This window comes from Arvicanthis niloticus, chromosome 15, assembly GCF_011762505.2.
Source record: "Arvicanthis niloticus isolate mArvNil1 chromosome 15, mArvNil1.pat.X, whole genome shotgun sequence".
NCBI classification, from domain to species: Eukaryota; Metazoa; Chordata; class Mammalia; order Rodentia; family Muridae; genus Arvicanthis; species Arvicanthis niloticus.
In genome coordinates this window covers 71,308,469-71,332,738 of record NC_047672.1, presented here as the reverse complement: position 1 = coordinate 71,332,738, position 24,270 = coordinate 71,308,469, and the positions used below count along the sequence as shown (strand labels likewise).

Genomic DNA, 24,270 nt, shown 5'->3' with positions numbered 1-24,270 from the left:
AACTCCAAATGTGGTAGAGGTTTAATATCTAAAATATATAAAGAACTCAAGAAAATAAGTATCAAAAAAAGAAATGATACAATTTAAAAATGGGGTATATAGATCAAAACAGAGAATTCTCAATCGAGGACTCTCAGTGGCTGAGAAACACTAATGTTCAACATCCTTAGCCAGCAGGGAAATGCAATTCAAAACTACTTTGAGATTCTATCCTATACTTATGAGAATAGCTCACATCAAAAACACAGTCATACTGGCAAGGATGTGGGGCAGGAGAGGCAGTCCTCCATCTCTAGTGGGAGTGCACATTTGTACAGCCATTATGGAAATCAGTATGGCAGTTCCTCAGAAAACTGGGACTCTCTATCCCAAGACCCAGCTCTACTACTCTTAGGCATATACTCAAATGTTGTTCTACCATCCCACAAGGACACTTGCTCAACTATGTTTGTTGCAGCTCTTTTCATAACAACCAGGAACTAAACACAACCTAGACATCACTCAACCAATGGGTGGAAAAACTGTGGTACTGTTCACACAATGGAGTATTAGCTGTAAAATAAAATGAAATCATGAAATTTGCAGACAAATGGATGAACTGGAAAAAAATCATCTTGAGTGAGGTAACCCATACCCAGAAAGACAAACATGATATATACTCTCTTATAAGTAGTTATTAGCTGTAGATAATCATGGTATGGTCCACAGACCCACAGAGACTAAGTAACAAGGAGGGCTTAAGGTGGGATACAAGTATCTCCCTGGGAAGGGGAGTAGAATAGATCTCACTGGTAAACTTGTGGTGCTGAATTCTGCCTCTCCTCTGGTAGCGAATACCCCTGTTCATGGAGGACAAGGCAGAGTCAAGGTCTGGGAGTCTGTAGTCTGAGTTTTCCTTTTTCAGGGAGTCAGAAGCTGCTACTGCTACAAGCCAGGCCAGAAGGGGGAAGTGGAGTCAGGACAGGCAGGATCCTGGCACTATTTGGAGCAAGGTGTTGCTGGGGGAGTGGGGAGTGGATGCCGAAGGGTGGAGGCTCAGAGGCTTCTTCGAGAATCTCAGTGCTGTGGCTCCTTAGGTGAAGGCTTCCCACAAGTCGATCTTTAATGAAGCAGCTCTCTGAGATGATCTTAGCTTGTTCGTATTTATTGCGGGTGGGTTTGAATGCATACACTTTGCTTAGGGTGCACCAATGATTCTATAATGTTGGAGAAGGGCATGGAATTATCCAGGGAGGGGAGGTCATTTGGCTGAAGGCTAAGGCTACTGAGACACCTCACTGGCCTGAAGAGGCCTTCGAGGAGTCTCAGGTGCTAGCTGAACTAACTGGTTCTTATCAGGAGAAAGAAAATTGAGTCTGTAATCTACTTAAGGCTGAGTGGCATGCTGCAGGTAAAGGCATGTGGGTTTGTGTTTTTTTTAACTCTCCAGTCACAGAAAGGGAAGCTCTGCTAGTAAAGGGAGCCCTCCATTTTGTGCCAAGCCAAGAGGCTAGCTAGACAATGGTAGACTTCAATGGCAGAGCTGGGAACAGAGGGATCAGGTGGGGGGTGGGGGGAGGAAATACAGTGAGAAGCAATAGAATTGGGCGGCATTTGGGGAACCTAGAACTAACTGTGCTGTTGGGTTATTGGTGTCCATAGTCATGCAGATCTAGAATGAAGTTGAGCAAACTGAACAAGGAAAAATATAAAACGTATATTTTAAGAATAAAAGGGGCACAGGAGACGTAATTGAGTCAAGTTACTACTTGAGGAGATAAAAAGGTTGAAGAAAAGCCTGAAGCTAAAAGGAATAAAGGGACCGGTGACCTCGGGCCAGACCCACCCAGCTAAGCTTCAACTTGTGGAAAACAAAGTTTAGGGCCAGGTGGTGATGGCACACACCTTTAATCCCACCACTTGGGAGGCAGAAGGAGGTAAATCTCTGAGTTCAAGGCCATATGGTGTACAGATCAATGTCCAGGACAGCTAGGCTTAAGCAGTGAAAAAAACCATTGAAAGCAGAAAGCTGGTGAAGATGTACTTGAACAAAGAGGCCATGTTCCAGCCCCATCAAGCCTTGGAACTTGGCAGCTTCAGCCATGTGATTCTGGCTTTAGAGTCAAGGATGCTAGAGAGGGGTTATGGAATCTCCCCCTATGACTGAGGAAAGCCACTGAGGCCAGGCATGTGTCAGGGGTGTCTCTTGGTAGGGGGCTGAGGGGGAGGAGCTTCTAGAGAGGCCATTGTGGGAAGCTGTGAAGGTAAAGCCTGGTTTGCTTTGGAGAAGATGCCAGAGCCATGGGGATGCCTGCCAAGGAGAGCTGCTAACGGTGAGAGGAACCAGCCCAAGAGAAAGAAGTGTGTTGCAGTCAACAAAGATGAAAGGAGTTGGAGATCTGAAGAGGATCCCGGCCCTATTTGGAGTGTGGTGTTGGGGGGTGGGGGAGTTGACATCAGACATGTGATATAGGGTTTGAAGTTTGCCCAGGTTTTTTTGTTGGTGCTTTGGTCCAGTATTGCCCTACTGTGCTCTTTCCTCCTTTTTAGAAGAGGGACTTATGCCCTGTGCTATTATATGTTAGAAACTCATGATCTGCATTTCAAGTTTGATTTTATAGGGGATTACAGTTAAGGGATGCTACAAAATTCAGAAAAGACTTTGGACTTTTAAAGAGGGTTGAGACTGTTGTAGACTATGGGGACTTCTGAGGTCAGAATGAATGCATTTCTGCTTTGTTCAGTGGTGTCTGCCATGCAAGCATGAGGTCCTGAGTTGCTGTTGTCATCACCCACGTAAAAGACAGATGCATGGGTGACAAGCAACTGGGCAGCCAGGCATCTCTGGTCAGCCACTCCAGCTGCAAGGACAGATGCTGCATCACATACTAAGTAACAATCAATAGAGGAAAGCTGATGTGGAAACTTAAGCGTTCTGTGGAAAGTCAGTTGTGTTGGATGGTGTTTTGCTGGAGCAAACACATGGAGTGTTTTCCTGAAGTGGGTGTAAGTAGCACTGACAAGACAGCTGTGAAGGGAAGGTCCAGTGTGATCTGGGTGACATCATAGCAAAAGGACAGGAAACAGTGGAGGGACTGACATTTCCCAGGCCTGTCCAAATGACAAACACATCCCACCCATTCACAGAGACTCAGAGAGCTGGGGCTGTCTTTAGCGTCCCTGTCTAAAACATCACCTGCATTTGATGATAATAGCTGAACGTTCTCTTCACTATTCAATTGCCCTATAACTACTATGGGTGTGTAAGCTATACCCAAGGATATGAGAGATGCTAGCTCTCAGAAGTATGTGCTCAGCAAATACATTGAGGAACACAGAGAGATAAGAAGAGAAAAATATACATGGAAACATTGTCACAGATATAACTAGCTGTTACCAAACTTCTAAGTGTTCTCTCTCTCTCTCTCTCTCTCTCTCTCTCTCTCTCTCTCTCTCTCTCTCTCTCTCTCCCCCCCTTCCCTCCTGCCCACTCCGTGTTGGGGGAGATTTGGGAGTATGGGTGTGTCTGTGTGTCTGTAAACTAGAGAATAACTTCTACTGTCAGTCTCAGGAACAGTTACTTTTGACACACGGTCTTCTGTTGGCCTGGAGACCCCTATTAGACTAGACTGACTAGCCAGAGAGCCCCTTCTACCTCTGCCTCCCCAGCTCTGAGAGTACAAACATATGCTGTGGCACCTAGCTTTTCATCTGGATTTTAGGGATAAAACTTGGGTCCTTGCTCTTGCAAGGCAAGTGTCCTTACCAACTGAGTCCCTGTCCTAGCCCAAAGACTAGCATTGGGCTTCTCTTCATAAAATAGGTCAGGATATGCAGATACTTAACCAGGGGTGCATTTCCCAGGACAAGGTTTAGCCCTGCACTAGTTTGACATGTCACTTTGACCAAGGTGGCTAAGAAGTAGATATGCCTTTTGTATTCTCCCCAACTCCTATCTGAATGTGGATGCCCAGGTAACTGGGAACTCTGTATAAATGATGCCAAAGAGCTGCCTCACACAGATCCTTCAATGGAGACAGAGTATGGCCTCCTCCACAAGAACAACACACTGTTGACAGTGAGCGAGAGTCTAGCTTCCGTGGTGGTAAGGCACTGGGTTTGAGTTTTTAGCTCCTAGGGGCCAGCAAATATTTCCATTGCTGGAGTGATGATGAAGTATGTACTCAAAAGTAAGGTGCTCCTTCCGTCCCTGAAGAGGATCACAGAATGAATGTCTCACGGAGAAGATGGGACTTGAGCCGGAGTTTGACCTGTGGACCACAAGGGCTAAAGGGCAGGCAAGCACTCTCCCAACTGGCTAGCAGGCACTTCTAAGCCCATAGCTTGTCACATTCACTTATGCTACAGAATGTGGACCAAGGTGAGTGAAATCAAAGAAGAAATGCATTGATAAGCATACATCTTATTAGAAACTGGTGTTTAGGCTATATAAAAAAATTCCCATAAGTCATTAATAATATATACCATCAGATAAAAAGTTGAAAAAAATTCTTGAACATTTCACAAAAAAAGCCAGCTACAGACTAGTAAGTACATGAAATGTAGGAACATCACTAGTCATCAAATGTCAACAGACACCAATGTGATGGATGGAATAAGAACCTCCATAGTCTCATAGATTCCAGTGCTTGGTCATTAGGGAGTGACACTAATTCACAGGGATTTGGAAGTGTGGCCTTGTTGGAGTAGATGTAGCCTTGTTGAAGAAAGTGTGTCACTGGCAATGGGCTTTGGGGTTTCAAATGTTCACACTAAGACCAGTGCCTATCTGTCTCTATCTCTGTGAATTAAAATGTGAAACTCTCAGCTCCTCCAGCACCATGTCTGCCTGCCTGTTGCCATGCTTTTTACTATAACTATAGTGGACTAAATCTCTGAAACTATACGCCAGCCACAATTAATATCTTTTTAATTTTAAAAGTTTAAAACAGTAGCCTTTATAAGAGTTGCCATGGTCATTGTGTCTCTTCACATCTATAGAACACTAAGACAACCACAGTGATGTCATTATGCACCAAAAAAATTCTTTTAAAAAAAGGAAATTCAAAACACAAACATGACTGAATGTTAAAGACTATAGAGCAATGGCAACTTTTACTCATTGCTATTGTAGTATAAAATCTGTAATCATTTTGGAAAATAAGCTTAGTTGTATGTAGAGGAATTTTGATCCAGCAACATAGCTGCTCTGACTAGGGAACACATCCAAAGACCTTTTAAGTCTGTATGACTTGGCTGGACTACAAAGACATCCTGGATTACAGTATGATGTGGATGAATACAGACATGCCTTTAGCACACACCTTTAATGCCAAACAATGAAGGTAAAGTTAGTGTGTAGAAGGAAGCAGCCATGTTTGAAAGTGATGTCTAATTGAGGGGCAGACAAAGTGACAAATCAGAGAAAGATTTGACAGAATAAGTCAGAGATATGACTCACCTCATGACAACACACAGGAAAGAGAGGCTACTTAAGAGCAGTACAGAAGGAGTTGAGTTGAATCAGTTCAGTCAGAGCAGTTCATGTAGTTCAGGCCAGGTCAGCAGAGAGAGCTGAAGCCAGAGAAAAGGAGCCAGAAGATTAGAACAAATTACTAGAGGTAGTTTGAGGTCAAGTAGAACAGTTCAGAGAGAAGCTGAGAGAAGCCAGATTGAATCAGTTATGTGGATAGGAGTTTGAGCCAGAACAGCTGAGCTGAACCGGCCAGCCAGAGTTCAGAAAGAACTAGAAAGGATGAACTTTTTCACCAGTAAACCTTTGAGATGACAATTGCATCTGGCAAATAAAAGTTACTTTTACAATGGTAACTTATACTCTCAAGTATACAAATATTTGTGATTTGGGAATTTCTCTCTATCATATATACATATGGCTACAAAAAATAGACTAAAATTCTCATAGTTGCTTTACTTGTCATAGCCACAATACAGAAAATACCCAAATCATGGATACAACAATGGAAAAACAACTGCAATGCAGTCAGATAGCAGAATAAAAGTCAACAATACAAAGAAAATATTGATATGCATAATCTCAAAAAACACTGTACTATGTGATTGCCATCTTAGCCACAACGTTCATACTGTTATGATTCCGTTTGTTCTAGGGTAAGCAATGCATGGTAGAAAAGCAAATTAGAACACAGATGAGGAATGAGAGACTGGAAGAGGAGCTTGAAGAAACTTTCCAGGATCATAGTGCTGTGTGTATTGAGGAAAGTTAGGTGAGAGATACACACACTTATAAAAGCTCAATAAGTGGTACCATTCCTACAGATCACTACATGCACACATTACCTAAGGGAAAGAAGACTGCAAGTCAATACGGAAATCAAATTAGAGGTGCTCATGCTGAGCCTTTATTGACAAGCTTCCTAGATGTCCCTGCAACTGATGGCACCAAATAGATCAGATGGAGAAATGAATGAGAGACTGAATAAATACATTGAGCTAATACATCAAATATAGCCAGATAGATGTTAATTATAAAATATGTATAAGTGGATAAAAAAGTGGTCATTGTAGAATTTTTTAATCTTTGTATTTGTATGGAATTTGTCAAAATAGAATATTGGGAATGAAAAAGAAAATGAAATTTCAATAATATTCTTCAGCAGAAGAAGTTTGACCATGGGAATGTGACCAGCGACTGTGTGGTATTGTGAAGACTGCTAAGATGAATACACTTGAAAACAGTGGTTCTCACCCTTCCTAATGCTGCGACCCTTTAATATAGTTCCGACCCCCAACCATAAAATTATTTGGTACTACTTCATAACTGTAAGTTTGCTACTGTTATGAATCATAATGTGAATATCTGATATGCGGGATATCTGACATGTGACCCCTGTGAAAAGGTTGTTCCTCCTTCAGAGAGGTCATAACCCACAGGTTGAGAAATATTGCTTTAAAGAAACAAGGTCTCTAGTGTAGAAGACTTCTAGCAAGTTCTCAATGTGAACTTCACAAACACCTTCAGTATGATCTACCTGGCTTCTGCGAAGATAGGCCGAAATAAGCCAGCAGCAAGACCAAACTGGGAGTGACCACCTACACTGCCAGTGTGGCTGCCTTTGAAGGCCAGGATAGACAAGCTGGATGCTAGGGCACACCATGGGCATGACCCTGGTCACCACCCACGATCAGCTCCCTAAGGCATCCTGTGATGACCATTGTTTCACACCTGTTAGCATCCCATGGCTGATCAGCTCTCAAAGAAGATGTACAACTTGTACTGGGTCCCCCATAGCTGCATGATCTGTATTTGAGGATTCTGGATCCAAGGTTCAACCAACTTTGATCTAAAATAGCAACAATGAGCGAACACATGCACATGTGCTGCACTGGATCCACTTCTGTCACTGTGATGGTTCATAACAACAACAACAACACACCTTAACCAAAAGTCTTCCAAGGGGAGAGAGGGTTTAGTTTAGCTTATGTTTGTAGCTTAAAGCCCAGTGTTGTAGGGCAGTCAAGGCAGGAACCTGAAATAGCTGGTCACATCACATCCACAGTCAAGACCAGAGACAAATGAATGCACACAGCCATACTACTCAGCTGACTGTGCCTCCAGCAGTGGGCCCGGTGATTCTAGACCCTGTTGTTAATAATTACAATTACCACATGTATCAAGCATGCACAGACTTCTCTGGCCACCATTTCCTAAACCTAAATCAATAGAGTGAAATGATGATTAACAATCGCACAGCATTGTGGTCAGTAGTATAACTACCCTAGAGACGGTTTAAAGGAAGGGAAGTTATAGGTCACAATTTTATTTCAAAGACTTGGGCATTGCACATTTGTGTATCCTGGGTAGCAGGTAGACCTGGAGCCATTTCCCTACACATACATAAGGACAACTGTGTCGCTGGGTAATACAATGCCCTTAAAGCAATGTGCTCTGAGAAGGAAACCCTTGGCACACTCAGTTTGTGGTGTTCATTCAAGGGATGGGTGGTAGACATGAACAAACTCTAAGGAGGGTGCAAAGATAAAACTAATACTTAGCTTCCAGCATTCAGAATGAGATTCTGCAGAAATCCAGATTATTTTTCAAATGCTTTCTTCTTTTCCTTCAGCGGATGAATTCCTGGGCTCACTGCCATCATCTGCTTGCTTATTTCATGTGGTGTTGATATCAGGGTCCGTGGTTTAGGGAAGTAGGGTGTTACCATAGGGCGTGTAAAGGAAAACTTGTGCCCTTCTGCTAGGGAATGTGTAAAGAGAGGTGCGGTGATAGAGAGGAAGAGGAAAGGAAAGGGAGTCAAACATAGTACCCCAGCTTCCTGTCAGCGAGCAGCATCACATGCACATCACCTCATCCACATCACCTCCTCCACAGCGTCCTCATCCTCATCATCCACATCACCTCATCCACATCACCTCCTCCACAGCGTCCTCATCCTCATCATCGACATCACCTCATCCACATCACCTCCTCCACAGAGTCCTCATCATCCACAGCAACCTCATCCTCATCATCCACAGCGTCCTCATCCTCATCATCCACATCACCTCATCCACATCACCTCCTCCACAGCGTCTTCATCCTCATCATCCACATCACCTCCTTCACAGCATCCTCATCATCCACAGCGTCCTCATCCTCATCATCCACAGCATCCACATCCTCATCATCCACATCACCTCATCCACATCATCCACATCACCTCATCCTCATAATCCACATCACCTCATCCTCATCATCCACAGCGTCCTCATCCTCCTCATCCACAGCATCCACATCCTTATCATCCACAGCATCCACATCCTCGTCATCCACATCACCTCATCCTCATCATCCACAGCATCCACATCCACATCACCTCCTTCACAGCGTCCACATCCTTATCATCCACATCACCTCATCCACAGCACCCATGTTTCACTTGGCCTCATACCACATAAAGGACTTGTGAAACCAGTTGCTGATTTCCACCACATGAATCACATTTCTTCAAATTCATGGGTGCTATTAATATTGCCCACACTTTGACTGCCACTCTGCTAAGCAAAGTAACACCAAGGGCAAAAGAGTCCCTTGTCCTTGATTTTCAGTTTTGACCTTAAGAACTAACTACATCTGAGCCTGGCAGTGGCACTCACCTTTAATTCAGGCACTTGGGAGGCAGGCACAGGCAGATCTCTTAGTTCAGGGCCAGCCTGGCCTACAGAGAGTGTTCCAGGATAGCCAGGGCTACAGAGAGAAACCTTGTCTCGAAAATTGAAAAAAATGATAAAAATAAAAAATCATTGTCTACATCTAGCCTTGTGAGCAGCCAAATTTCTCCACCTCACTCCATGTCAGTGGAGATGGACCATGCTCCTCCTCCCAGGCCTTGTGGAAAGAAGCCCTGGATGGGGATATCTCAGACACTGATGGTGTTTTTCCTAGAAAGACTTTGCATTGCTCATGGACTGTCTAAATCTAGCGACTCTCAGCCATATTGGATACCCGAGTTGGTTAGACTTGTTACTCTGCTTTCAAATACCCACGTTGGCCTTCCATACCCTCTGCTTCCTGTTTCCCTTCCTCCCAGGCTAGTGTGTGATGTGGTGGAGACCTGTCCTTGGGATGCAGCGATGAACCAGCACTTTGAGAATGTAGAAATCACAAGCTAGCAAGTGTCTTCCTTACCGACTTTGCCAGTTTACAGAACTGGAGCCTTTGCTTGGTAGAGTCATTGTGAGTTCACCCAGCATCCCCACTGTATCCAACCAGCAGAGCCAGAACGAGGCAGAGGCACTGGCTTGCAGTAGGAACCCGCTTTCCCTGAATTATGTGCTCACACTTCTTTGGGTGGCAGCTTTACCACTAAGATTCTTTAGATGGAAGCAGAGAGGTGGTGGTGCACGCCTGCAATCCCAGCACTCAGGAGGCGGAGGCAGGCTGAGCTCTGTACATTCAAGGCCAGTCAGGCTTACAGAGTGAGTTCCGGGATAGTCAGGGCTACACAGAGAAACAAACAATCAAAACAAGAAGACTCTTGAGTAGTCTCAACTTCATCTTATAGAAAGATGAAGAAATTTATCAATGGACTAAACAAATGGCCATTTTTTTCCGTGTGCATGTGTTCTCATGAGAGAATGCACATGTATGTTCAAGTGTGCATGCTTACATGTATGCCTGTCTGTGGAGGCCAAAAGTCAATCTCAGGTGACATTCTTCAGAAACCATTCACTTACTGTTTTGAAGCAGAATCTGTCACTGTGACCTGGGACTTGCCAATTTGGCAAGACAGGCAGGCAGCCGGTTCTAGGGAGCCTCCTCTTCCCTCTCCCCAGTGCCAGGATTATAAAAGCGAGGGACAGCAAAACTGGCTTATGACATGGGTTATAGGGATCAGACTCCTGTTTCCATCACTTTACCAATTAGCCATCTCCAGGGTCCTAAAATTGTATTTTTAAATGTTTAAAGAATTTCAATAATCCCAGCCCTTGGGAGGCAGAGGCAGGCAGATTTCTGAGTTCAAGGCTAGCCTGGTCTACAAAGTGAGTTCCAGGACAGCCAGGGCTACACAGAGAAACCCTATCTCAAAAAAAAAAAAAAATTCAAAATTGAAAAGAAAAAGATCTATCATTTTTCATCTCACATATACACACACATACCACTTAAATGTTCAATGTTAATAAGTCAGGGAAACAGAATGCTCACATATACTGCTGTGTATAAAATAAAATCAGGATTGTCTTTCTAGAAGGTAGTTAAATTTCCCTTTGACCAAACATTCCACCTCTGGGCCTTCAGTGCAAGGAAATAAGTCATGGATATTAAGGCATGACAAACATTTCTGTATTAATGTTCATTTTGATTAGAGACCTGTCTGCTCCTGACAGCTTCCTGTATTGAATTCTAAGAAGAAATTGAGCATCTTTGGAGTTACTCCAGTTGTAGTGAGACAGCCACTAGACAGGAATTGACTCTTTCCATCTACAGACAAATTACTGTCCAGAAAAGGACACACTTGCAGAATAGTCGACTGATTATATCTGCCTAGAAAGAGTAATCAGCCCTTAATAATTCTGCAGCACTAAGGTCTGTTAGATGATCCTGGGACAGTGGGTGGAAGAACAGATGCTCCAACGTTTTGTAGTAGAGGGAGTGTCCAGGTGTTCAGAGGTCTCTATAAATTGGCTAAGTTTTAGAAGCTATGCTTTGTGCTTCCCACAATTTTAGTTAACTCAGTCATTCTGGATTTCTGACAGGGTTGACTTATAGTCTCATAGCCAATCCTGACTATTTACCTTGAGAGAAAAGACTTGAGAGTATGGTTTTCAGCTGACATTCATTCTAAAGCCAAGGAAAAAGCCAGGTTCAGAACTAAGTGTTTTAGTTAGGATAGATGACAGAGGTTCTGGTTAATCAACAAAATGATGGACTGGGTATTAGGACTATCTTGTACCTCACTGGTACAAATTGGCATAATTATGCTCTAATTGTATTTTGAGAGAAAAGTTTCATTTTAACAGGAAGGGTGATAGGTAGGAGGAGCTAAGGTGGGAGGAGTACTGAGAGGAAGAGAAGGAGTAAGGAGAGGAGGAGAAGAAGGAGAGGAGAAGCTAGGTGATGAGAGAGAGAAAGAGGGGGGAGACAGGGAGGCAGATGTTCACGTGTCTCCACCAGTCAAAGATAGTTAATATATCTAGGTTGGGTATTGGGTTACACTTCTGATTGAGTATTACCAAACTTATAAAGCCTTTGATTCACATTTTTCAAAAAATGTTTAAGTGCAAAAAGGAAAACGGGGCATGGGATAGGGGTTTTCTAAGGGGGGGGGGGAGGGAATAGGGAAAGGGGATGGCATCTAAAGTGTAAATAAAATATCCAATAAAAAAATTAAAAAAAAAACAAAAATAGACTCAGTATGAAAGGAAAGGTGAGATCGAAGCATAGTGACGTATGTAAGACTGGCATGATGAAACCGTTCATGACCTCACATGCTAACATAAAACTTAAAATAAAAAGTTTATCCACTGGGATATCCTTAATGTTTTACAATAGGGAGTCAGTTGAGTAAACCATGAGTCATCCTTTGAACATAACTTAACTGAATATTTGACAACACAGAAATGCTCATTAAATTTTGTTACATGAAAAAGAAGTTATAAAGCAGTGTGTGGACCAATCAAGGCTCCTAAGAATGAGGCCAGAGTGGCGGGCTTTGAGCTTCAGAGCCACCACTGACAACTGTGTAGCTTGGTTGGGTAACCTAGTCTTCCTGTAGCTCAGTTTCATCATCCATAAAATGGGGCTAATACCAATCTCTGTTTCGCAGGGCTGTGGTAAAGATGACAAGCTAATACACAGAGAGCACTCAGATAAGCACAAGCCACACAGAAAGCAGCTTGTAAGAGCTCCTGTTGTTGGCAGCTTAGTTTCCGTTGCCAATAAATTAAGTTGACTTTTAAGCTAATTCAAGAAGCGGAGGTAGGAAGGGGAACCATCCAGGCAAGAGTCACACCCAAGCATTCCACAGGGCTGCTCCCACAAAGTCATCAGCCCAGCTGCCAAAGACTGACCCCAGGGCTCACACTGTAAAGTCCTTAGATGCAGGACATTGCACACTGCCTCAGCACAGCTGTCTTTCTCTCAACTGGAAACCGGATGCAGCTGCCACGGCTGCTGCCCTGGCCACAGTGGACTGTGTGTCCTCCGTCATCCCTGCTGCTCTGAGTCAGAAGCTCAGGAATCAAAGTCCAGAGAGGATGCATCTGTTCGGCTGCACCAAGTCCTTAGCCCCCCTCATAAGAGCAGCCACGGAAAAACAGCACCGCATAGTGGAAAAGATACGGAAGTCCGACGAACTCAGGGAGCAAACTTGCAAGCTGGACAACAATAACAAGAAAGATATAAATAATCCCTTTATGGTTTAAAAATATAATTATAACTTGGACAGAGATTTACACTCAGAGAAAAAACCAAAAGGCTATACATCAATGTGAGTTAATCATTATGACCGATTTGACTTTTTATTCTTTATTACTATTGTCTATGTGTGTGCACATGTATGTATGATGTGTGCTTGTCCGTGTGGCCTCATCTATGCTACAGCAGGTCTGGGGACTGAACCCGTGTCCTTGGGCACGTTTACCCACTGACCCATTTTAACAGCACTGACTGTTATATTTTAATTTCTTTCTGTGACTAGCTAAATTTTCTGTGACCTTGAAAAGGCCTTTTCTTTTTCAAAAAAAAACAAAACTGGACAATGCTAGGTCTCTATTTCTGAAACAAAATTGAGTCTTTAGTGGTGAAACAGGAAGACTAGACTCAGATGACCACTGTTAGCCCAGAACAGGCTCAGTGGGCCAGCGCCATCAGCTGACTCAGAGTGTGATGAAATACAGGGTCTCAGAGAAAGAAAGGGAAGGTGGACTTCTCTAGAAGGATGAGAAACAGACTTGACAGTGTGAAGAGAAGACATGTTATGTAACATTTCATGACTGTAAGTCTTGAAATGTTTCCAGACTTAGAAGCAGGCAAGACCATTAGCAGAAATAGATTGCTGGAACAGGATCCAGTTTTAAGGGCAAAAAAGATAAATCTGGTTTTAGGCAGTGCAGTTTAAGGTCTTGAAAGGTGGCTCACCCAGGGAAACAAGGCTTAGCCAATCAATAAATGTCAAGGCTGGACTTGTAAGTTGGAGAGAAATCCAAGGCCAAGAAATAATGAAAGCCATACAAGAAGATGCAATTGTGCACAGAGAACAGACGAACCAAGACAAGAAATGGAAGCAGGATGCCCAGTAACACCTGTGTGGAGACGGGAGGAAGAGAAGCCAAAGGTTTCAGAAAAGAGGAAAGAGGGTATTCATGCTACAGTAAAACAACAGTCCTCATCATCAGACAATTCAAAAGCTTCTGAATCTTTCCCATAAAGTTTTGATGAAATATTTGCGTTTGTGAAGTGTTGTGAATCCACCAGGGCCACAGTTACCTTTGTTTCCTTCATTCTTTCAACAAACATTTTCTTAGCACTTACTTTAAGACAAGTGCTCTCTTGGGTGTTGAGGGTGGAACGGTCAAAAGCTCTTGCTCCCCTGGGAATTACATTCCGTATTCTAGAGGGGAGGCGGATGGTAGGTAAGTACGTCCTATGTTAGATGCTGGCGAATACCAGAGCTGAGGTAAGGATGGGTGAGCCTTAAAGGTCGCAGCAGGAAGACTCACTGAGATGATCAGATCCAAAGGAGAGAGGAAGCCACTCTTGCAGAGAGATGAGGCAAGAACACCCCACGACAAGACCCTGAGCCTGCGGGGGGTCCTGCCACTTAGGCAGGGGTGGCTACCCAGCGGAGGAGAGGAAAGCAGCTGAGAAGGAAAGGCCCTCAGAGGATTTTGAGTGTTTAAGTGACATTTTCTAACTTAGATTTTCCTACTGTGAGTGCTACTGTTAAGAGTGTTCTAAGGTGCAGTGTAGCAACATAAACCTTTAAATCCAAGCATGCAGGAGGCAGAGGGAGGCCAGCTGGTTCCAGTTTCTGCTAGTTTGAGGCTATCCTGGTCTATACAGCCAGGGCTACACTGTGAGACCCTGTTTCAAAACAGGAAGGAAGGAAGGAAGGAAGGAAGGAAGGAAGGAAGGAAGGAAGGAAGAAAGAAAGAAAGAAAGAGAAAAAGAAAGAAAGAAAGAATTTACTGAGAAGGAGAAGCAGACCCGAGGCTATCACCACTACCTGGTAAACAGAAGGATGACTTGGAGCAAGCACCTGTGACAGTTTTCTATGTTTATGTTTTCTCTTCCTGTAACATAACCCACTACAGTGGGGAGGAAGGGACGGATGAAGATTATATGTGTGAAAGAAAAAGGAGTGCAGGACTTGTGCTCTAATTACATAATTCTATGTTTTACGTGTGTCCTCAGACACACAGAATTAAAGGGAAAAACAACTTGAACATTTAATACATTTGCACACTTATATCTTCTAAATTATTACAGTTTCATGAAAATGTTTAAAAATAGGACTCCAAAAGCCAGTTATCACCACTTTGTCGATAAATTTATATTTAGGCCGAGGCAATAATAATAGAACATGGTAATTTTTTTTTTTAAAGACGTGAGCAATATCTTTGAAATGCAGAGTCACTAAATAGTGACTGGTTCTGAAAGATGTAATTTTAAACCTTCCCCTCTGTCGGTGATATAATTAAAAATAAAAGTGAATCCAGAGAGTTGCACACAGGTGTGAGTCACATTAGGAAATATAATTCCTTTTCTTATGAATCTGAGACCAAAGCCTCCCACTATTTGCTAAAGATTAGAAAGATAAACTGATTATTTCTCATATTAAAACACACAACTTAGTGAAGGTGAATGTTGACTCAGAGCAGAATTGTCAGCAGTGTGTCAGCACCACCTGGTGCCCTGGTGCGCTTCACTCTTTACAGAGCACTTTCGCTGGCTCTGTTAACTCACTGAGAGCTCACTCCTGACCTAGTCAGCTCTTGACTCTGACTCTACATGTGTGGAAGAGCAAGCCAGTGTGGGGCTGAGGGGCTCACACGGGTGCCCTGCTGGCACACTCGCACCCTCCTTGTCTTCAGAGCCCGAGACAGAGTCCTCACTTCCCAGTCCACTGCTTCTCATACCCTCCCAACCCCTCTGTTTCAAAGTTGGACCTCAGGGGAAACGTCCCAGGTCAGCCAGACCACCAGAAGAAAAAGCACCAGTGGAAAACTGCTAGTCTGGGAAGAGTCTTAGCAGAAGAAACACTTGATCCCACTCAGCCCTGGAAAAACCAGGAGCCACGTCTCTTCTGAGTCAGCCAGTGGCTTTGCTTATTCAGGGGTGGTTGCCATTCCCATTAACTTTGGTCCCCTTAACTTAGATTCCCCTTCACACCTTGTCTGATTTGGCAGCTCCACCAGAGGGCAGGCAGGGTGGAAAGAGCATTTTCAGTGCTTGCCTAAAAGTTGGAAGAGGCTAGAGAGGGCTCGGGGGTTAAAGGAGCTTCCTGCTATTGCAGAGGACTCGGGTTTCAGTCACAGCAGCCATGTACAGCCCACAGCCATCTGTAACTCCAGGTGCAGAGGATCCACTCTTCTGACCTCCTCAGAGGTTGGGGTTAGGTAAGTGGGGGATTGCTGACATCCTCTTGGAGACAGAGGAGGAATGGGATGAAGAGCTGTCAGAGGGCAGACTGGGAGGGCGATAATGACTAGACTGTAAAAATAAGATTAAAAATAATTTAATAATAATAATACCTTAAATAAATAAAATACAAGTGAAATAGCAGCAAGCATACAAAGAAAAGAGACCAGAATTGAAATCTTGCTGAGTAAGGAGGGGTTTTTCCTTTATTTTTTCCCTCTGCTATCGACAGCTTTGGCTCAAGGCCATGTGAAACTTGAAGCAAGAACAGGCAAGGATGAAGAGCTCCCTGTGAAATCTAAATGGAGCGCCAAGGGAAAGGAATCCCCTGTTCGAACAGCAGAGGTCGTGGTCCTTTTCCTTTTCGGTGGTCTGCTGCACAATGGCCCCCCACCTGCTCCCCGCCCCAGACAACACAGGAGTACCAGCCTACAGTCTGAACAGGAGCAGCAGCAGAGGCTCCTGGTCCCTGACTCCGAGAACGAAGCATTGTCTGTGAAGCAGGGTTGGTTGCCGAGGAAGGGAGCTGTGCCAGAACTGAGTATGGGTCTGAGGTGGGCAGAGAGGAAGGTACATCCTGGTGAATCTGTCACGTGTGCTTGGAACCGAAATCTGAAGCTCAGTGGAGGCCTGGGCTAGAGTTTAGGCTTCTGAGTCATCTACACTCAGAAGCTTTTTAAAGCTGAAGATTTCAGACGCTTCTTTCTTTGTTACTGAGTAGAGGCTGATGATGGAGATACCCACGTAGCATTCCTTAAGGATCTTCTTACCAAAGAGGATAAAACAGATAGGGACGAGCCTAAAGATGGAGGTGCTCTTACCGTAGGTAGAGAAAGCAAACAGGGATCCACTTGGTCCTGAGATCTGAGGCGTGATGGCTGAGACAGATGTCATCAAGTTTTGCTGGCGTGGCTCCTGAAATCAATTTGAAAAGCTTTATATTCTCTCACACATTTTCAGATTTTCATCTGGTTTTTTAAAGATTTATTTTTAAGTGTGTGAGTCTGTGTGTGTGTGTGTGTGTGTGTGTGTGTGTGTGTGCGCGCGCGCGCGCATGTTTCTGTATGAATTGAGCCCGGATCCTCTGTAAGAGCAGTACACACTACTCTTAACTTCTGAGCCATTTATCCAACCTAACCATAAACTTCGTTAATGGCAGGAGACATGATTTGGGATGTGTGATACCTATTGACTTGTTTAAAGCTAAACTACTAGATCACTCATATGTACCAAAAGGTTGCAAATCCTGTGCTGGCCTTTCACTTATGTGGTGGTTTAAATATACTTAGCCCAGGGAGTGGTACTATGTGGAGGTGTGGCCTTGGAGTGAGTGGGTGTGGCCTTATTGGAGAAAATGTGTCACTGTGGGCATTGGCTTTAAGACCCTCATCCTAGCTGCCTAGAAGCCAGTCTTCTTCTGTTTGCTTTCAGAACAAGATGGAGAACTCTCAGCTCCTCCTGTATCATCCCTGCCTGGAAATTGCCACACTCCTGCCTTGATGATAATGGACCAAACCTCTGAATCTGTAAGCCAGCCTCAAGTAACTGTTGTCCTTATACGAGCTGCCTTGGTCACAGTGACTGTTCACCGAAGTAAACCCCTAACTAAGACAATTTACCATCATATATTCTTTAAAATATGAGCCAGTGAGATGACTCAGAAGTTAAAGGTGCTTGCTGCCAAGTCTGACAACCCAAGTTTGACCCCAGGGCCCAACATCATGGAAGGAGAGAACAGATTCTCCCAAGTTGTCCTCTTAACTTCAACACGTGTTGTGACTTGTTCTCTCTCTCTCTCTCTCTCTCTCTCTCTCTCTCTCTCTCTCTCTCTCTCTCTCTCCCCCCCCCCTCTCTCTTGCTGTGACGCACAGGTACATGAATGCATGTGCATGCATGAAGAAGCCAGAAGAGGCTGACAACTGTCCTGTTTATCCCTTGAGACAGGGTCTCCCCCTAAACTGAAATACCTAGCTCAGCATTTTGGCCAGTCTAGCTTTCCAGTAAGCTCCTGGGATCTGCTTGTCTCCACCCTTCAATGCTGGGATTACAGCACACACAGCCACACACAGCTTTCTACGGGTGACAGGTGACGGGGATTCAAACCCAGATCCTGTTATCATGCTAAGCCATTCTTACCCATGGGTCTAGAACTCCAGCCCACAAACTCTCTATTGTCACAAGTTCACATCATTATCTTTTCTTCTTCTTTTGTTGTTTTGTTTTGTTTTTTGTTTTGTTTTTCCAGACAGGGTTTCTCTGTGTAGCCCTGGCTGTCCTGGAACTCACTCTGTAGACCAGGCTGGCCTCGAACTCAGAAATCTGCCTGCCTCTGCCTCCCAAGTGCCGGGATTAAAGGTATGCGCCACCACTGCCCATATCTTTTCTTCTTTAGTTCAAAAAAAAAAAAAAAAGAAAATTATACCTTATTATGACAATTTGATTCTTGAAATACATAATTAAAAATTCTATCACCACTTTTTATAGTATAGTATACATACAAAGTGAAACATTCTCTGGCTCCATAATTGCTCTCATTTTTTTTTTTTTTTTTTGCATGTAGCTCCTATCATTAGTAATAACCAAGCTACATAGTTACTATACAAATAAATGTGATTAACCAGCATAAATAGCACATTTAGCCATATGGTAGTGGCACACACCTTTAGTCCCAGCTCTCAGAAGTAGAAGCAGGAGATTTCTAAGTTCAAGGCCAGAGAATATTCTAGAGAGTACATTCCAGGACAGCCAGGGTTACACCGAGATACCTTGACTTTAAAAACAATAAATAAATAAATAAATAAATAAATAACACATTTAAATAATATCAATACACAACCATAAATGGCATATTTAAATATTTTTTAAAGTATTATAGATGTATCATGTGGTCAGGTAGTGAAGCCTATTTTTGATTAATTTATGTATCACAATATTAATTATTGTAATAATTAGACATCCATTTTATTCCCTTTTTAAATACAGGTTCTGAAAAGAACTTATCCATGTAAATGAATGGGTTGAGCAAGGAGTTTTATTTAGCAATGGTCTTTTATTTAGCAATTTGAACACCTCCAGAATTATATGTCTAAAAGTCACCTATTAATGTATCACCAAAAATTGTATTTTAACGAGTCACCAACTGACCACTCCAAGATCCTCCTTGGGTTTTGCTGCTCATTGACTTGTTGCTGAGTTATCATAATAACTTGCCTTCTCACCCTCTGCACTGACAGCATGAATTGCCTGTTTGTTACTAGCTGTTCCGCCTCAGGGCAGTGTGCTGCAGCGCTCTCAGGATTTCCTAACTGGATGTTAAGAGTCTCCTGACACTGTCTGCCGGGTGGGAACTGTGCATGGAGAGCGAGAATGGAGAGAGCAGACACTGGAGGGTCCAAGGCAGATGAGATTTGAAAGGAATGTGGAAGTTCAGGATTTTAGCAAATCTCCGGCGGCTTTCATACTCCTTGGAAATTTTTGGTGTGCTCTCAGTTGCTTTAAATGAATAAGCATTTCCACAATGAGAAAACATGAACAGTTGAAGGAGAAGGAAGGAGAAGGAGACGGGACAAAGGCAGGCAGAACTATCGAAGGTTGTAGGAAGAAGACAATGTGACCAACCCTGCACAGCCAGGATGTTCTTCTTTGCCTGGCAGGGAAGAAGGTAGAAAGAGTATGGTAAATAGAAAAGACAAGTCTTCATTCTCACAAGTGGTAGAAACTTGAGGCCAGATCCCTGCCTTTCAAATCGGAGCTCTGGATTGCCTTTTAATCATCCAGCAAACATCTCATGGTATTTTTCTCAATCAGGACCTGTGCCAAATCTCAAGGATACAAAGACCTTTACACTCAGAGTCTTCAAAGAACTTACATCAGCTGAGGTCTTAGGTCCTCAAGCCCAGCCAGCTACCTCCCTGCTTTCCTCTGTAGACTTCTCCACACTCACTCCTGATCCCTATTCTACCCCCACTCATTTTGAAACTTGACCTCGGTACAACCACTCTGGAAATCAGTCTTACGGTTCCTCAGAAAATTAGACATAGCACTACCTGAGGACCCAGCTATATCACTCCTGGGCATATACCCAGAAGATGCTCCAACATATAACAAGGACATATGCTCCACTATGTTCATAGCAGCCTTATTTATAATAGCCAGAAGCTGGAAAGAACCCAGACATCCTTCAACAGAGGAATGGATACAAAAAAATGTGGTACATTTACACAATGGAATACTACTCAGCTATTAAAAATAATGAATTCGAGAAATTTTTTTGGTAAATCGATGGAACTAGAAAATATCATCCTGAGTGAGGTAACCCAATCACAAAAGAACAAACATGGTATTTTACTCACTGATATTTGGATATCAGCCCAAAAGCTTGAAATAGCCAAAATTCAACTAACTGACCACATGAAGCTCATGAAGAAGGAAGACCAAGTGTGCATGCCTCAGTCCTTCTTGGAAAGAGTGACAGAATGCTCAAGAGAGCAAATATGGTGACAAAGTGTGGGACAGAAAATCAAGGAGGGGCCATCGGGAGACCACTCTACCTTGGTATCTGTTCCATGTGCAGTCACCAAAGATAGACGCCAATATGGATGTCAGGAAGTGCATGCTGACAGGAGCCTGATGCAGCTGTTTCCTCAAAGGTCTGCCAGAGTCTGACATATCCAGAGGAGGATGCTCGCAGCTACCCATTGATCTAATCAAGGGTTCCCAATGAAGAAGTTAGAGGACTGAAGGAGCTGAAAGTGTTGGTGGCCCCAAGAGGAGAGCAACAGTGCCAACCAACCAGAGCTCCCCAGGGTTTAAATCACCAGCCTGGGAGCACAAAGAGAGCACCCATGACTTCAGCTGTATTCTTAGGGGAAGATGGCCTTGTCAGGCATGGGTGGGAGAGGAGATCCTAGGTCCCATGAAGGCTGAACACTGAGTGTGGAGGAATTTGAGGGTGGGGAGGGGGCAGTGGGGGGTAGATGGGGGCACACCCTTGTGGAGGCAAAAAGGGGGGATGGAACAGGGGGTTCCTGGGTGGTGGGGGGAATGGGGTAAGGGGATAAAATCTGAAATGTAAACATAACATCCAATAAAAAATATGAAAAAAAAAAAAGAAACTTGACCTCTCACACACTAGGCAACTTTCTACCACAAGGTCCATTCCCCGCCTATTCCCTGCTCTCTACTGCAGAACAAATGTGGTTTACAGGAGTATGAGACAGTTAAGTCCTTAGCCCTTTAGCACTTTTGGAGACAAGGGGTAGACCTGGGCGTTAAAAGGCCAGAGTTTGGACACTGCTTGGCAACAACAAGCTTCTGTCTGTGTGGTGCACAACTGTTACTGTATTGTGTACTTCCCAGTATCAAGACAGAAGCACAGTACACCAGTTTATCAAATCATAAACCCAAACCTCTAAACAGAAGTTTAAATGCACTTCCTGGAGCTACATGTGGCTTACAGACATTTTTAATTTGGCAGACACAGTGTTGATGAGTTTTTTTAAAAAAAAAAATAATTCATTGAAAACAAATTTCAAATAACAATCAGATATCTTTCTTCTGGTGAAAATTTAACATTGCAACAGTGAGCTGGCAGTGAATAGCAGCTTCCCCTGGAGACAGTGTACCCCTCCCACATGACCCACCCTCTTCCTTCACCTGCATTGCTAGACCACCTGCCTCATATCCTTCGTCTAAGGAGTCTCTCTAGTGCCATGAACTATGTGTCCTCACATGGCCTTCATGCTCAACATGGCTGCACACAGCCCCTACCGGCTCAGAAACTCCAGCTTCAAGAGCAGCTGGTTACAGAGGCAGTTGATTATGTCAAAAAAAAAAAAAAAAATACATGTGCAATAGAGAACATTTAGGAAATTAATAAAATGAAATAAAGTCACAAGGTTTGCCACTGATCCGCAGTCCTGACATAATCATTGCTCTTACCCCACAGCGGTTTCCTTCCTTCCCCATTGTTGCATTCAAACTGTGCGTGTGGATAGAGGCACTCTTTTACTTTTAAGTTTTTCTTTCTTTTTAAGTTCTTTCTTTCCTTTTTGTTGTGCAGATCAAAGCCATGATTATTTTCCTCCATGTTCACAACCATGCTGTCTGCTTAGCAACCATGGTTTCCTAGAAACCCTTCTAAGTTCATCTTTAGATAAGATGCTATGAACATTGAACCCTATACAATATTTATATTTATTTAGAGTCCATTACACGCATTGTAAGACATCTCTAACTTACTCAAAGGTGATCTGAACATCCTGGAGGACAGCTTCGGTACTGACGTAATGAATCTCTCTCTTAGTTTTGGGAGAGAACCCTATAGCACCACTTTGGTTTCAGGCTTTCAGGTGTCTACAATAACTACTTCCAGATGACTGTCAACTAAATGACTAGGAGTTATACCATATCATTTGTTCATGTCTGCATCCCAAACAAACAAACAAGCCCAAAATGAACGAACACAAAATCCCAAACCCTTAAGACAGTGGTCCTCAACCTGTGGGTTACAAACCCTTAGGGTTTACATAGTTGCATATCAGACATTTACAGTATGATAAACAGCAGTAGAAAAATTACATAATGAAGTAGCAACAAGAGACTCTTATGGAACTGTGTTAATGGGTCAAAGGCAGTGTTAGGAAGGCTGAGAACCACTGCCTTAACATAGGCTAGGAGATGAGGAAAGCAGGAACCAACACCCTTCTCCTCCAGCCTGCCCACACTTACAACTAAAGCACCACCTAGACTCAGGAGGGGAAGCACCCACTGACCCAAATTAAATGGCTATGTTCATTCATTTTATCCTTACTAGTGGGGCTTATGTAGACTTAAAGCTCATAGAAGAACTATCCGTCAAGATTTCTGTATGCCAGCATGTAATGGAGGCTTTTTGGTAGTTTTGTCTGTCTGTTTCCTTGTTCCTCTGTGTAGCCCTGGCTGTCCCAGAACTTCCTCTGTAGACCAGGCTGGCCTCCTGAGAGCTGGGATTCAAGGCACCACCACCACCAGGCTTTTGTTATGACTTCTATCCTGAGCAGGCAGCTGTTTGCCCAGGGAAAGTCAAGCTACTGGGGAGTTGCATTTTTCCAGAAAATAAATTATGAAAATGAAGGTAAAAATTCTAAAAACTGAACAGAAATTGTTGTAGAGAGAGGAGCAGTATTTATCACTGTTTTGAATGTGATTGAGAAAATTTCCAAGGTTGTGTTATGCCAGTCACAACTGCAAGCTGAAAGGAGAAACTATGAGTTGGAAAAAAAAAAAAAAAAAAAAAAAAACCAAAAGAGAACAAAAACCTTCTATCCAGGTAAAATTAACATGTGTTGGGACTGGATGCTGTTTAATGTGGTCGTTCAGCTCGTATTGAAAAGAATCTTTACTGTGAACTTGGGTTTTGTAATGTTTAATTTTTTTACTTTTTAAATTGTAGGATGAAGCAATTTCAATAGCATTAGAAGCAAATTGAAGCAACAATTGTCAAAAACTAAACTCCACTTTAATGGTATTCCATGTTCAACACTTTTGTCTTAGACTATCTATGCATCAATCCCTTTGATGGACATGTGCAGAGTGCCTACTATGTGCCATGTATGGTAAGTGCTAAGGTAAAAAGAAGGGCTTAGTTCTCTCTCTCTCTCTCTCTCTCTCTCTCTCTCTCTCTCTCTCTCTCCATTTGAATGACAGAGCCAGGATTAAGTGCCTTCTAGAGAGAAAAGAGGCATACAAAGCTGCATGCCTTGCAAAATCTCCTCATACTGGAGGACAAACAGGCAGAGAAGGAGCAATGGAAGGATGTGGTCCCCATAAGGATGTGGTCTGACGGATAAATAGGGTTTTCCACATGAAGGAGTGGGCAGCCATTGAGAGCAGGAGGTGCCTGCTGTATGATTTTGGTGTGGAGTAAAGGAAACGTGTGCTAAGTGAGCACCTTAGGCTTAGGGAAGCCCAATGGGTTCAAGGCATGGAAAATGGGAAGTGCGCTGGCAGACAGGGGAGAGGGTGGGTGTCAGGTGCTAAAGAAGACTTTGTGTTCCACTGTTCCTCAGAAGGCAAGGAGAATCCATGGAGTATATTTTAGCAGCAAAGGGCCACAATCACATTTATGTTTTCAGGTGGCCCAGGTTTGTGGGCAGAATGGAGACTCAAAATGAAGGCCAGTTTCTCCTGTTCAA

General features: G+C 43.4%; 1 protein-coding gene and 1 long non-coding RNA gene across 3 annotated transcripts in view; one reads left to right on the top strand and one right to left on the bottom strand.

The window, feature by feature from the left end:
• LOC117720491 (gamma-secretase-activating protein-like) overlaps positions 1 to 24,270 on the bottom strand; it is a 117,681-nt gene that overhangs the window by 77,652 nt on the left and 15,759 nt on the right. For both annotated transcript variants that reach the window (XM_076913155.1, XM_076913156.1), the window contains exon 3: positions 16,918 to 17,011. Coding sequence is in view for 1 of the 2 variants with exons in the window: in XM_076913156.1 (XP_076769271.1) it covers positions 16,918 to 17,011 (94 nt within the window). In the remaining variant the exon portion in view is untranslated. The remainder of the gene's footprint in view (positions 1 to 16,917; positions 17,012 to 24,270) is intronic.
• LOC143434445 (uncharacterized) lies at positions 15,743 to 21,031 on the top strand. The gene is made up of 4 exons (XR_013103918.1): positions 15,743 to 16,074; positions 16,329 to 16,650; positions 17,528 to 17,622; positions 17,968 to 21,031. It is a non-coding gene; the product is annotated as an uncharacterized LOC143434445 (long non-coding RNA).